The sequence below is a fragment of the Peromyscus eremicus genome, chromosome 13, assembly GCF_949786415.1.
Source record: "Peromyscus eremicus chromosome 13, PerEre_H2_v1, whole genome shotgun sequence".
Taxonomy (NCBI): domain Eukaryota; kingdom Metazoa; phylum Chordata; class Mammalia; order Rodentia; family Cricetidae; genus Peromyscus; species Peromyscus eremicus.
In genome coordinates, this window is record NC_081429.1 from 36896949 (window position 1) to 36910896 (window position 13948).

General features: G+C 44.3%; 1 protein-coding gene across 4 annotated transcripts in view; it reads right to left on the reverse strand.

The window, feature by feature from the left end:
* The window catches only part of Ttll4 (tubulin tyrosine ligase like 4), a 46787-nt gene that overhangs the window by 16917 nt on the left and 15922 nt on the right, over window positions 1-13948 (reverse strand). The window contains exons 2-5 of one of the 4 annotated variants that reach the window (XM_059278571.1): window positions 12651-12825; window positions 6004-7572; window positions 5028-5137; window positions 4614-4677 (exon numbers count right to left, since the gene is read on the reverse strand). In XM_059278571.1, coding sequence (XP_059134554.1) covers window positions 4614-4677; window positions 5028-5137; window positions 6004-7478 — 1649 coding nt within the window. In that variant the 5' untranslated portion in view covers window positions 7479-7572; window positions 12651-12825. Of the gene's footprint in view, window positions 1-4613; window positions 4678-5027; window positions 5138-6003; window positions 7573-12616; window positions 12826-13948 lie in introns of all 4 variants that reach the window. The other 3 variants (XM_059278570.1, XM_059278573.1, XM_059278569.1) reach the window with 3 other exon arrangements.

Genomic DNA, 13948 nt, shown 5'->3' on the forward strand with positions numbered 1-13948 from the left:
CTCCTACAGTGCTAACCTGCCTATAGTTATGGACACCACCAAGTGTCAAAGAGCCCAACACTCTGATAGTACATCTCCAACACATCCCATGGTAAGTCACAGATTGGGGGATCCCCAGAAGGAGTTCTGAAAGAGGGAGTCTGGGTGGACACTAGGAGAAAGGAGAAGACTGCTACACTACAACAAGGTGGGGGAGGAGGAAAAGGATGACAGTGATAACTGAAAGGAAGAGACAAATGTTGGTGTCTTGTTTTTGGTTTCTTCCAGACAGGGTTTCTCTATGTAGCTTTGGCTTTGGCTGTCCTGGAACTCACTCTGTAGCCCAGGCTGACCTCAAACTCACTGAGATCACACCTGCCTCTGCCTGCCAAATGCTGGGATTAAAGGTGTGCGCCACCACCGCCTGGCCCAGAAATATTTTAAGTGAGGAAAGAACAAAAGAAAGAAAAGCAACAGTGAAACGTGTTCTAAGCTTTGGCTCATGTGAAAACATGGCTGGCTCGTGTCCTTCTCTACTCTCGACTCTGATGGCAACCCAGGTCCGGATCTCATAGACAGAGGGAGGAGGACCCTGGGCCAGGGTCTTTACACTGAACTGATATGAGCCATAAATATTACCGTAAGATTAATTTTCACATTGTAAAGAAAAGAAGAAAAAAACAAATATCTCAGTAGCAGAGCCCTTGCCTAGCAGAGAAGGCCCCGAGCTTGATCCCTAGAACTGTGACAATACTTTTTTTAAAAAGTTACTCTTGTTATTTTCAGTACAACAGAAACAAGCTCTATATGTAAAATAATTCAGTGTTCCATAACTTATGATTTTTAAAATTTGTTTTAAAGGTAGGAGTTTCTACAGAAAGGCAAGGCTGGTCTCAAATTCCTAATCTTCCCACCTCAGCCTCTCAAGTGCAGGCATTAGACATGTACCACCATGCCTCACCAAACAAGGAAAACTGAAGAGAACGAGCCATGCTACAGAACAGAGACAAGGCAGGAAGATACGGAGGCACTGAAAGCATCCGTCCACCCTACAGCTAGCAAATGCATTTCTGGACGGACCCATGGCTCCGAGAAATAAAGACTGGTGCATTGCAGGATATTTCATCACACTGTGAACCCCAAGATTGTGTTATTACTGGAAAAACCTGTTTCTAGTTGTCGTACAGCTCAGCCCTAGCACACACTTTTAAGCTTTCTGCTCAAATAATGTAAATAGGATTAAAATAAAGTCAACCATAGGTCAAGAGGTGGAGCAGGCAACCAGCTGACAGGAAGGGAACATAGGATTATTAAGAGTTTTTAAGACAGTGTAGTTCTTGAGAAGAGGGAGACTTCTGGGATGTCAGAGGAGGAAGGTCAGCCAGGTGCTTTCTCTGCCTGAGTTAGCAGGCTTTCACCCCAGCATCTGGCTCCCAGAGAGTCTCTATTGGTAAAATCGAACAGTTGAGATTTTGTTAAAAACACTCATGTTCACATAAAATAAGGGCGGGATTCCGTTCAGTAACCTTACTTACGAAGGTTCAAAGTTGGAAACAACCCAAACAGCCTCAACAAGAATGGTGAAGCTAATGACACGTATCAGTAGAGTGTGGCAGTAGTAGTGGCACATGCTGGGGTCGTTCTATCATCTACAGTCACAAGGTCTGGGCCAGCCAGGGCTGTACGAGACCCTTCTTAAAAAACTAGGGGCTGGAGAAACGGCTCAGTGGCTAAGAGCACTTGTTCTTGCAGAGGATCTGGGTTCATTTTCCAGCATCTATATTTCAGTTCACAACTACCCATAACTCCGGTTCCAAGAGATCACGGATGGACGGGGACAGACGGACGGACAGAAAGCCAGCCAGACACACACACACACACACACACACACACACACACACACACACACACACACAGTTTTTAAAAGGAGACAGAACAAACAGCATAATGAAAGGGCACTGAACTTATCCTTAGGCAAGGCTATAAGCTACGATCCTGGAACATTTAATCTCCTTCAACGGCTCTCAGTATTTTCGCTGGTTTCAAATGTCTTCCATTGCTAATATCACATGATTCTGCACAGCAGCAGAAAATGCAACACAACTATTGCTGGGAGGCAGGGGCATCACCTGAGCTTCTGAGTTTGGGGACAAGGCAAGGATCCATCTGATTTATTGATTTTTCCTATGTTGTCAAATGTAACTTTTTTAATAACGGAGGAAACTAGGCATGGTGGTTCACATTTGTAATTTCAGTATTCTATAGGCTGGAGCAAGAAGGTTACCATGAGCTCAAAGCCAGCCTGGCTACACAGCCAATTTTTCTTTGATGGAGCTTGAGATCAAACCCAAGGCCTCACACTAGCCAAGTACTCTACCAGCAAGCTAAATCCTTCACCCATGAAATTTATCTTCTCCATCTAGAAGGCTAAAGGGGTGTGCAGCTTTCTTGATGATGGCCCACAAATGAACACACAGCCACTCTTGTATGTGAAAAGGCAGGACTCCAATTCAGTAGATCTATGATCTTTCTCTTATAGCAAACAGAGGCACTTAACTGACATCTAGTATCTGCAACCAGAACCAGCTTCACTTTTATGAAACCAAGACAGGGTGAGCTTAAAGAGACAAATCATGCAACATACTGAGGACACACATGCCAGGACTTCTGTTCCCTTCACAGAAAGATCGAATTTCATTTCTCCCATTTCCAGACACCTCTGCCTTCACCTTGCTGGTTTGCTGCTGCCGCCACACCATCTTATTTACAGAGACATGACAGCTTTGTTCATGCTAACCCAGACATTTACTTATTATGGGCTGTGCGTACATGACTGCCAGTGTCATTCAAGTCAGGGACACTTGAGGGAGTTGCTTCTCTCTCCCACCATGTTAATTCTGGGGCTTGAACTCAGGTCATCAGGTTCAGTAGCAAGTGCCTTACCAGCTGAGCCATCTTGTCACCCTTAATTTTCCAATCCTTTGTATTTTTAGAAGAGAAAAACCTTCAATATTCAATAATTCAGGAGTTCTCTCTTTTTTTTAAACAAATGATTAAAGAGTTTAATTAATGAAGACAGGCCTAATTCTGAGGCAAGGCTGGAAGGGAAACAAAGAAGACTATGCTGGAGAATATGGTTTACTCTTTGTTTTTTGAGCTTGTATAGGCTGGCCTCAAATTCACAGTATTTATCCAGCATCAGATTCTGGAGAACTAAGATTAATGCCATGGCACCTAGCACCAAAAGTGTCTTATTTGGGGCTAGAGAAATGGTTTCAGCTTTGCAATAGATCTGAGTTCAGTTCCTAGCATCTACATCAGGCAACTCATAACTGCTTAGAACACCTTCACTGGGACCCTACAGGCACCTGCACCAACTTACACACACCCATTAAAGATGAAATAAATCTCCTCAAACTGACACGAATCTAGCCGTATCTGGGAAGAAGGAATCTCAACTGGGAAAATGCCTCTGTAAGATTGGCCTGTAGGCAAGTCTGTTGGGTTTTGGTTAATGATTAATGGGGGAGGACCCCGCTACCTCACTGTGGGTGGTGCCATCCCTGGGCAGGTGGGCCTGGGGTATATAAGAAAGCAAGCTGATCAAGCCAGGAGGAACAAGTCAGGTAAGACGTGTTCCTCCATGGCTTCTGCCTCAGTTATGCCTTGAGTTCCTGCTCTGACTTCCCTTCATGATGGACTGGGATATGGAAGTGTAAGCTGACATGACATAAGCCCCTTTCTCCCCAAGCTGCTTTTGGTTATGGTGTTTTTTGTTTTTGTTTTTGTTTTTTTTTTTTTGGTTTTTCGAGACAGGGTTTCTCTGTGTAGCTTTGCGCCTTTCTTGGGACTCACTTGGTAGCCCAGGCTGGCCTCGAACTCACAGAGATCCGCCTGGCTCTGCCTCCCGAGTGCTGGGATTAAAGGCGTGCGCCACCACCGCCCGGCCTTGGTTATGGTGTTTTATCACAGCAATAAAAACCCTAACTAATACAAGTACCTCTTTGCTTATTTTTAATTTTAATAACCTTTATTTATTTGTGTGTATGTGTGCTGGGGGTGCACACATGCTAAAGTGCACATACAGATGACAGAAGATAACTTTTGGGGGAGAAGATTGGTCCTCTTCTTCCAGCATGGGGTCCAGGGACTGAACTTCAGCTGTCAGGCTTGGAAGCAAGCAGCTTTACACTCTGAGCCACTGTTTGGTCCAAATGTGGTTTAAATAAGAGTCCTTAAATAAGTTCTAAAAGCCTTTTACAGAATAAAAATACAGAAGCTTTCAATATCTTTTGACATAGCATTCCAAAGTATTTGCACTACAAAAGGACTTAAATGGCATAATGGTGCGTAATCACAACACTCAGGCAGATCTCTGTGAGTTCAAGGCCAGCCTGCCTGATGTACATACTGAGTTTCAAGACAGCCAGGGCTATCTAGAGACCCTGTCTCAAAAAAATAAAAAAATAAAATAAATCAAAACAAACATTTCTTAAACTACAAGTATACACAAAACAAACAAACAAGAAACTTGAGGAGAATGAATTAGGGTTCTTAGGCCCAGTTAGGGTAATGTCATTACAACCTTCAAGTGTAAGGAATGAGCATCTGCCAATGATCGGCATAGCACTCACCGAGATATTATTGCCACTGACTCGCTGGGGGAGATAACACTTAAGGAAGAGCACTCTGAGTCTCCTGTAGAGGAAGAACAGAGAAATCCTCAGCAGAAGACGGTGCTGCATGTGCACCCTCACCAAGCCCAGGCAACTATTTCTACACCCCGGCTGTCAGCCCTTCTTGAGGGAGGAATGAGCACCACTCCTGCTCTGCACTGCATTCCTTGAACTTAACAGATGAGAGGAGGCAAGACCAGTGGGACAGAGGGGCTAGAGACCAAAGGCCCTCACAAGCTCCCAAGTTAGGCCTCCAAAGCAAATGACTGATCCAGGATAATGTCAGTCAAGCCTGGCATACACTGTTATCCCCCTTCCCTAGGGGACAGTGACCAAACCCCATAGTAAGAGGCAAAAGGATTCCTTACTTACCTTCCTCTTCGTCATTTTCATCATGGCTGCAGCAATCTTCCAAACCATCTCCTAGTTCATCTTCTGTATCTTCAGGCTCCACCTGGTTTGGCTGGAGGTCAGTAGCTGAACTGAAAGAAAAGAATCATGCCTCCACCCAGGCCAACTCCATAAAAGAAGTCACACTGGAGTCTCATTCCTTCACTGTCTCCCAGTAACAGTCTCATCACTAATCTGCTATTTCTTGCCTGGACCTCATAAACTATTTCTCAGGTCCTCAGAATTTAGGTCCAGCCATAGTTCCTCAGTTGTACATCCCTTATTTGAATATCATTTTCTTTGAAGTCTCTTTACAGTATGTAAGTTTAAAATTCTGCATACAAAAGTCATCAGTGAGTATCTGGTAATTTATATGTCCTTGGGATGCTCACTGGGAACTCAGAAGGCCTTGGTGGATCAAGGTTCTGGAACAGTAACAAGACACAGGAGAAGGAACCAACTATGTCTATGTCTTCAACTCTGAATTGCTATCATACCAAGAATGCATGGAAATACAATTTGGTTTGGAGTAAGTAGAAAAGTCACAGATCCTAAGATGTGGTGTCTGGAATTCTTACTTCTCCCCTGGTAATAACCTAAAACAGGGATGGGCAAACTCTCCAAAGGAACTATCAGTAAACAGCTTCAGTTTTGTAGGTCATTCAGTCACAACTTTCCAACTGTACTGTTGTAGCAAGAAAGCAGACAAAAAACCATAGTAAATAAATGGACAAGGCTGCATCCAATAAAACTGTTTACAAAAGCAAGAATTAGTCTGCAAGCTAGTTTTCCTTCCCCCCCTTAAAATCAATCCCTACATTAGAGCGAAAACTAAAACTTGTAGGACAGCTAAAAAATAAAACCAACTATCAGAGGTAGAGGGTAGCAGTGTCCCCAGATTATGGTCTAACTACTTACTGTACTGTTCTAAATGAACCAAAGACAGGGTGCAACTTACCAACTACCCCTAGCACTTGAGCTCAGCTCCTTGGCTTCCTCAGGCTCCTTCCCAGGCTGGCCAAGATGGACAGAAGAAAGGCGGGTGGCCACTTCAGCTACACCAAGAGGCTGGAGGGAAGAAGGGGGAACAGGAGCTCTGTCTTCTCCAAGTAATTGGGGGTCAACTATAGACCCACAGGTAGGGCTGGGGTTGAGCCCATGGACATGTGAGGCAAGGAGGTGAATGCTGATCCTTTTGGTACAAAAGACTGTACTGTCCAACCCCAAAGTGTCTGAGGCACCAGGAAGGATCCCACTGTCTAATCCAATATCCTCCTGAGGAAACCGCTGGCCCATCAGAGGTTTCCACCGCCTGCTTCTGTTGAGAAGACCCCACTGGAAGCTGGGATTCACAAAACAAGCCTGCTCAAACTGGTAGCCTTGCCGTGGCATCTTCTCAAAGCCTTTTGCAGTCAACTTCCTCACAGCCTCAGTGAAGTGTACCTCTTTAGTAGCGCTCTGGGAATCCGGGTTTTCATCCAGGCCACAGGGATGTGCCTCCATCCTAAAGTTACTCTGACTGCACTGGGAAGAGGTAACACTGGCTGTGGATATATTGAAGGTGCTAGGGATAGACGGGGTGTTAGGGGCAGTGGCATCATCTAAGACAGCGCCAATGCTTTGGGGTACCTTACGGTCACCAGGCTGGGATACACAGTCTCCAGTACCCCCTGAATGATGCCAGGAGACAGGCTGGATCTTGGATGAGGATACTGGCTTCAGGCCATCTGTGGCTTGTGATAAGGGCACTTTAGTGCTATTTGGCCTCATGAAGGAGTTGTTGTTCAGCATGGGCTTGTAGGAGGACAGTGGAGATGCAATCTTCCCTGAGATGGCAGAAGACAGGCTCTTCCTTGAAGGATTTTCCCCAGCTGCTGCCAGTGAGAGGTATGGATCAGTGGGTGAAGACGCCATGGGCTGGGCCATGGGGAAGACTGTAGAAGATGTGACTTTATTGGCAGTGACACTGATAGGGAGACCCTTCTGAGGGAGAGAAAAAGGTCTTTTCTCTGATGGGCTGGAACGCAAGCAGAAAGATTCCAGTTGCTGGTATGGTTTTTGCCTCACGTTGGTGCGGCGGTACAGCAGAGTATTGCTGAACAAGTCAGGGAGAGATTGCAGGTAACAGGGATTGCTGTGGCCTGCAATGACAGCTGTAGTCCCAGAGCTACATAGAGTGCTGGGGCAAAAGAAATAGGCTGGCTGGGGCGGGACTCCCAAGAGACTGGTGCCCAGCCCTGCTGACAGTGTGCCTACGTGCTTCCTTTCCAGTTTCCAGATTGGCTTCACCTGCTGATGGGCCTGAGACCAGACTTTGACCTCCGAGGGTTTCTCAGGTGGTGAAGCAGACACTGTGCCTGAGGGATGTCTCTGCTTGAAGCTGTTTCCTCGGCGCAGGCCAATATTGTAGTGCTCTGTTCCTGCTGAGGCCATGAGGGGCCCACATCATGGTGACATGGCCTCATGGTCTGGCTCAGGTAAGGTGCCACACACCTCTAGCACCAGCTGCATCCTTGAATCCGTCAGCCTGCAGGGAGAGAAATGATTGGAAATGCTGCTGGCTTGTAAGGATGGGTCCTGAACTATGTAAGTAATAGGGTCTTGCTTCCATGTTAGTGACCAGTCTTGGTCATCATTTGGGGTCCTGGGAGAAGAACACAATTCCAGGGAGTTTGCAGTGGCCTTCCTGAGGCCTTCACAGGATCAAATCTGGCTCTCTCAAGGACTAAGATTTTAAGGGTCCACCAGTGCGAGGCTGCTCATGTGTCCACACTCTTGGAAAGCTTGCCTCTCTCCAAAGAGGAGTAGTTGTTGGGTAGATATGAGTAAGAGACACCCACACATAAATATGGAACTGTCAAAGAAAAAGTTAAAGCCTTTTTAAAAATAATAATAATAAGAAGAAGAAGAAGAAGAAGAAGAAGAAGAAGTGTCTATCACCATCCCAGACTGTATCTGAATGCCTACCTTTTGTACCTAATAGGTAGGTCTGAAAGTGGCAAAGACCAGCCTGTACCCCCTTCTCAACTCATTCAGAAAGCTCAAAGGTTGTCCAAGAATGCATTGGCTCTACTGTTCTTGCTCCAATTAAACTGTCTTTACTTTGGTCCTTTTTTTTAAACTAGACAAATTCAGACAGAAATAGAAAATTTTCTGGCTAACCCTGAAATCTGTTTGAGCAATTTCATCTCTTCAAGAATCTCGTCAACCATTCCAACTACAATTCCAACCAACATACTGGTTGGAAAGAAGGAAGGCTGGAACTAAACACCAACACTTTCTTACTTGTAGTGGTGACTTTATCCTCAGCATCCGTATGGAACGGAGAACTGAGGGAGAGGCAGAAAGGCAGGAAAAGAACAGCACCTTTCACTCCAGGACCCAGCCTACAGTCTGGTACTCTCTGGGGGTGGAGAAATTGCTTTGTATGTCTTCTCTTTCAAATTTTTCTCTAAAGCAATATATGCCCAGCCTTATCTCACAATTCTTCAACATGGTCACTGTCTAGATAGAACTCACAGAACATTCTAGTTCTCACAGCTGTGGGGAAAAGGTGGATCTGCCTGCATGACCACATCCAGAGGGAACTAACACCTGTCTAAACCTCAGATGATGGAATCCTGATATCCCTATCAAGAGAGCTAGAGAGAAGGAGTTAGCAGGGAGATTTTTGTTCAAGTTGCATTTACGATATAATAGGAAGAGATTTTGTATTTTGAACAGAGTATTGTCCAAGATCCAAGAGTCCTGTCTACCACCACTAGAGGGAAGACACCAACAAAGAGCCTGAAGAAGTCATGTGATGTTGCCCTCCTTTCCTACAAATGCGGACCTACAGGGAGCCCTTTTCAAGAGTACAAAAACATACAAGACGACAAAAGGAAGGATGAGCTAAAAACAGGTAAGTGCTATAAACAGTATTGAGGTCAGTATCCTCAAAAGGAAGAGACAAAATGCAACTCCATTCAAGTCCAAATGCTGGAAATAGTGTTTAGGGGACAATTAACCTGTACACATACAATAGAGAAGCCTGACATTGAAGGAGTCAAGCCCTACTGATGACTTTGTAAGACAGCACATGTGTACGCATGTATGAGTGCTGGGTACACTCAAAAGACTCACAATTCAACCCAATTCTCTTTCAGGAACCCACATCTTGCCCTACCAATGCAAGGCAATAGATACCCCAAAGCAATAGGACACAAGCGCTAAGGAAATAAAACCCAAGGCTGACATCCCCTGAAAAGCAATTCCACTAATGAGTTCCCAATCACCTCTATGCTTTTATAAGGTCTGGCCCAAGGCTTTATGGGTGACATGTCTAAGAGCATTCCATAGATTTCTCACCAATACCACAGACAGTCCCACTTTCCCCCACAGCTGTCAATCAAAACCACTGCATAATACCTCAGAGCTAGACAGGTGGATGAAGAGACCCTTCCTTCTGACATACATACTACTCGATTTTTCTTCTCTGTAACTCACCAGGTAATTAATCCTCTGTGTCATGAACATCGACCACAGACTCCAACTGGTTTGTTCTTTGTTTTTTGTTTGTTTTTTGACAGGATTTCACTATACAGCTTTGGTGAGCTTGAAACTCAATATGTAAACCAGGATAACCTCCAGCTCACAGACATTTGCTTGCCTCTGTTTCCCAATTCTGGGATTAAAGGCATATGCTGCTGCACCTGGCTGGCTTGCCTTTTAATACAACTAAGGAAGGAGGAGTCTAAGGATAAAATCCCACCATCTTCAAAGGCTAAGGGTAGCTGGCTCCCATATGGTATCCAACTGGCAACCTGAGTTAGCCCCAATGTAGGTGAACTCTTTTCTCACTGATGAGATACTCTTGTCTCTGAGACAATCATTTCCATTTTTTCTGTTCTCTCATAAGTTCCATGGTGTGTAGGATAACAATTTAGAGGAAGGCCTTTGTCTTTAAGAAAAGTGTCTGTATGTACGGTCCAGGGAGGTGAGACGGTTTCTTTAATTATGACAAAGAGTTCCACAGCTCATAAGAGACATCCAGTGTCGGCTAACATGGAGGTGTTACGAAGTGCCAAGCAAACAAATCTGCTGTGTCAGATACTCTGTAGACAGTGGCTCCAAGAAAACAAAGTAAACAGTACCACTCCACAGCAGTGTCACTTAGAGGTGCCTCAATCTGGCTTTAGTTCAGAAGTAGTTTCTGGCTCAAACAAGGAAATGATGTTTGCTAAAAGCAACTTCTTTCTCTTTGTGGAAATTCCTAATGAAATCAAAACTCAGTGTCATGGGAAACAGATTTAGTTACAATATTCAAGCACTGTGTGTGTCCCCACCACTGCCAGAGGCCACATTTTCCTGTGTGATTCCCAGTGCCTACAGGAATGTGAGTGTCAAGCTTTAAAAGATTTGAAAGGGTCCAAATTCTAATAATTTGAGGAAATCAAATTATTTTCAAATCAATTTGAAAATAGTTTCAAAAGCTAACACACTAAGAATGGTGAGTTCTAGTTGGGCAAAGTGACACACGCCTTTAATCCCAGTAGTGTGTGTGTGTGTGTGTGTGTGTGTGTGTGTGTGTGTGTGTGGTGGTGGGTGGAGGCAGATAGGACAGTCACGGCTGCACAGAGAAACCCTGTCTCCAAACAAAACAAAACAACAAAAAATGCTAAGCTCCACCATCAAGTCAAAGTCCACACAGGCAGACACTGCCTGGCTCCCAGACACCCTCACAAGGCAGTTTCCTGCTGGGCGAAGCCCATCCCCTGAAGTATTCTCTTGATTTCGAACACAGTATCATTTCACAAGCTTTTTCGCAGCCCCTTAAACATGTAAGTGTACTGTGATGACACACTGTGGATCTGTCTGTATGCCTTCAGGACCCAGGGATCAGACTGTCCTTCTCCCAAAGGAAGCATTAGGATGAGCCACCCAGGGAAAGAGAACAGAAAGTAAAGACATGTGTGGAAGGCCATGCACAGACCATTGGTAGAAGTCTTCCTTCACAAATACCCAATTTAGCCCGGTGTGTTAGTGTGCGCCTTTAATTCCTGCATTCAGGAAGCAGATGGCTCTCTATGAGTTCAAGGCTAGACTACTCTACACAGTCAGTTCTTAGCCAGCTAGAGCTATACAGTAAGATCCTGTCTCAGAACAAAGACAAATACCCAATTTAGCCAGGCATGGTAGCACACGTCTTTAATCCCAGCTCTTGAGAGGCAGAGCCAGATAAAGCTCTGTAGATTCCAAGCCAGCCTGGACTACACAGTGAATTCCAAGCCAGCTAGGGCTACATGGTGAGACCCTGTCTCAAAACAAAGAAACAAAGAAACAAAAAACCCCAAACCACCCTACCATGACTTAGCATGCACATGGTGTACACACATACATGGAGGCAAACTTACACAGATAAAACAAAAATATTTAAAAGTAGCCAACTTAAGTCAAATTTCATAAAAGCAATTGATAATTAAGCAAATTAAAAAGCATTTTCTGGGGCCTGAGAAATGGCTCAGTGGTTAAGAGCACTGGCTGTTCTTTCAGAAATCCCGAGTTCAATTCCCAGCAACCACATGGTGGCTCACAACCTTCTGTAATGAGATCTGGTGCCCTCTTCTGGCCTGCAGGGATACATGCAGACAGAACACTATACATAATAAATAAATAAATCTTTTTTAAAAATTTATTTAAAAAAAAAAAAAAAGGATTTTCTGAGGCTGGAGAGATGGTTCAGTGGTTAAAAAGCACTGACTGCTCTTCCAGAGGACCCAGGTTCAATTCCCAGCACCCAAATGGCTCACAACTGTCTGTAACTCATTTCAGGACATCTGTTGCCTTCTTCTGGCCTCCACAGGTACCAGACACATATGGACAGACATACAGGCAAAACAACCATATGCATAAAATAAAATTTTAAAAAGAGAATTTTCCATAAGCTCTATTATTTTCATTTAATTTACATACTTTTAAAACTGCGCGTGCACATACCACACACACACACACACACACAAAACTTAAAGACAGGCACAGGCATTTGTACTTATTTTCTCTGCATATAACCAAATGACCCAACATTGCCTGACCCTCCAATCAGGCCCTTGCAAAGAACTTTCTTAGGGAGCCAATAAACTGAACTCCCCTGGGAAACAGCAGTGTGAATAATCTAACATTTTAGAGAGTAAATGAAATTACATGGTTCTTGTCCCTATATATTATCCCCAGGGAACAAGAAGAGCTAAAAGGAAGAGGGTGTACAGACACTGAACTACTGCCTGTAGGGTTCAAGTTTAAAAGAATACAAGTCTGTTTCTGTGGCTAAGTTCCTCCATGTAGGCCTAAACAGGAAACTGCCCAGCTGAAAGGAAAGTCAAAGTTAATTAAGAGCACAGTTAGTAGTTAAGGAGAGAATTGTTGGAAAGTCCCACTAGAAAACTTTCAGGGCATCTAAGTCTATTTGTGTAAAAGCAAAAGGCTAGGAATACACACCCCATTGTTAGTGGGGTCATCCTGGGCAGAGGGATAAGACAAAGGATTAGGCAGGTGAAGGTGAGGGGATACCTGATAATTTATTTCAAGACACCTACATTGTTTAACATTTCAAACAAAAACACGTATTACTTGTGCGAAGTTTTCCAAGAGTCTCCAGGGTACTCTTTCTCTTCCCAGCCACGCTGCATTAGCAGCTACCAGCTCACAGGAGCTCCTGCCAAGCAAAGTCCTGGTCAGCAGTTCATCACATTCAGTGCTCAGCAATTAGCCACTTTATAATGCTGGGCCTCACAGCTGCAGTATTCTGGGAAAGACATGAAAGAGGAAATAACCATAACCCTACTAAGTAGTTTCAAGAAACCAAATTTGAGGGGCTGGAGAGATACCTGAGAGGTTAAGAGCACTGGCTGCTCTTCCAGAGGTCCTGAGTTCAATTCCCAGCACCCACATGGTGGCTCACAGCCATCTATTTTGAGATCTGGTGCCCTCTTCTGGCCTGCAGGCATACATGCAGTCAGAACACTGTATTATGATAAATAAATAAATCTTTAAAAAAAGAAAATTGAAAATTCACATAAGGCACACAGAAGCATAGCATATACCAACCAATCGGCATGATGGCACACCCATAATCCTAGCAGAGCCAGAGGGTTGTGAATTTTGGGCCAGCACAGTACCTGACTTATGGGGGGGGGGGGTGCTTATGGAGAGCCTGCTCCAAGGCCACCTCCAGGGTAATGCAAGAAAATCCACGAAGGTGGTGAGAGCTAGACTTTTTCTATCTGAGGTTATTTACAAATAAGTTTCTATATATCTGACTGGTAAAATTAAAAAAACACACGTTTTCTAATGTTAACTTTCTTTTTTACTTCATTTTAAGAACCATCTCTGACTCTTTCTGTTTCCACACAGCTATGTATCTCGACATTGCTACATTCTATACATGCTACATGTCTCTATACACAGTTACATCTGTTTTCACATGACTACACATCAGTCTTTTACATACATTTCTCTTCTCTATCTCTTTTCTATACAGCTTCATCTTCCTTGTCTCCACAGTTACAAATCACACAGCCACAGCTAAACAGCTCTCACACCATGTAGCACTTTACAGTTCCTAGGCACAGCTCCTCAACATAGCACCAGCTCTTCCACACAGTGCTCTCTCTCACACTTACTCACACACCTACTTCTACATTATTCATTCACTTTACTCACTCTTTCACCCACTCACTTCCGCACACTTCTCTCATGCTTGCTCTTCATCTCTCACCCAGAGCTTGCACACACACACACTCTGCAGCAGCTCTCACATAGCTCTCCACAGCCATCTCTCTCCACACCGCTGCTGCTGCTCCACAGCCAAACTCTGGACAATTATAAGTTACATTTTCAGGGCCCTACCTATTCTCAAAACACAAGAT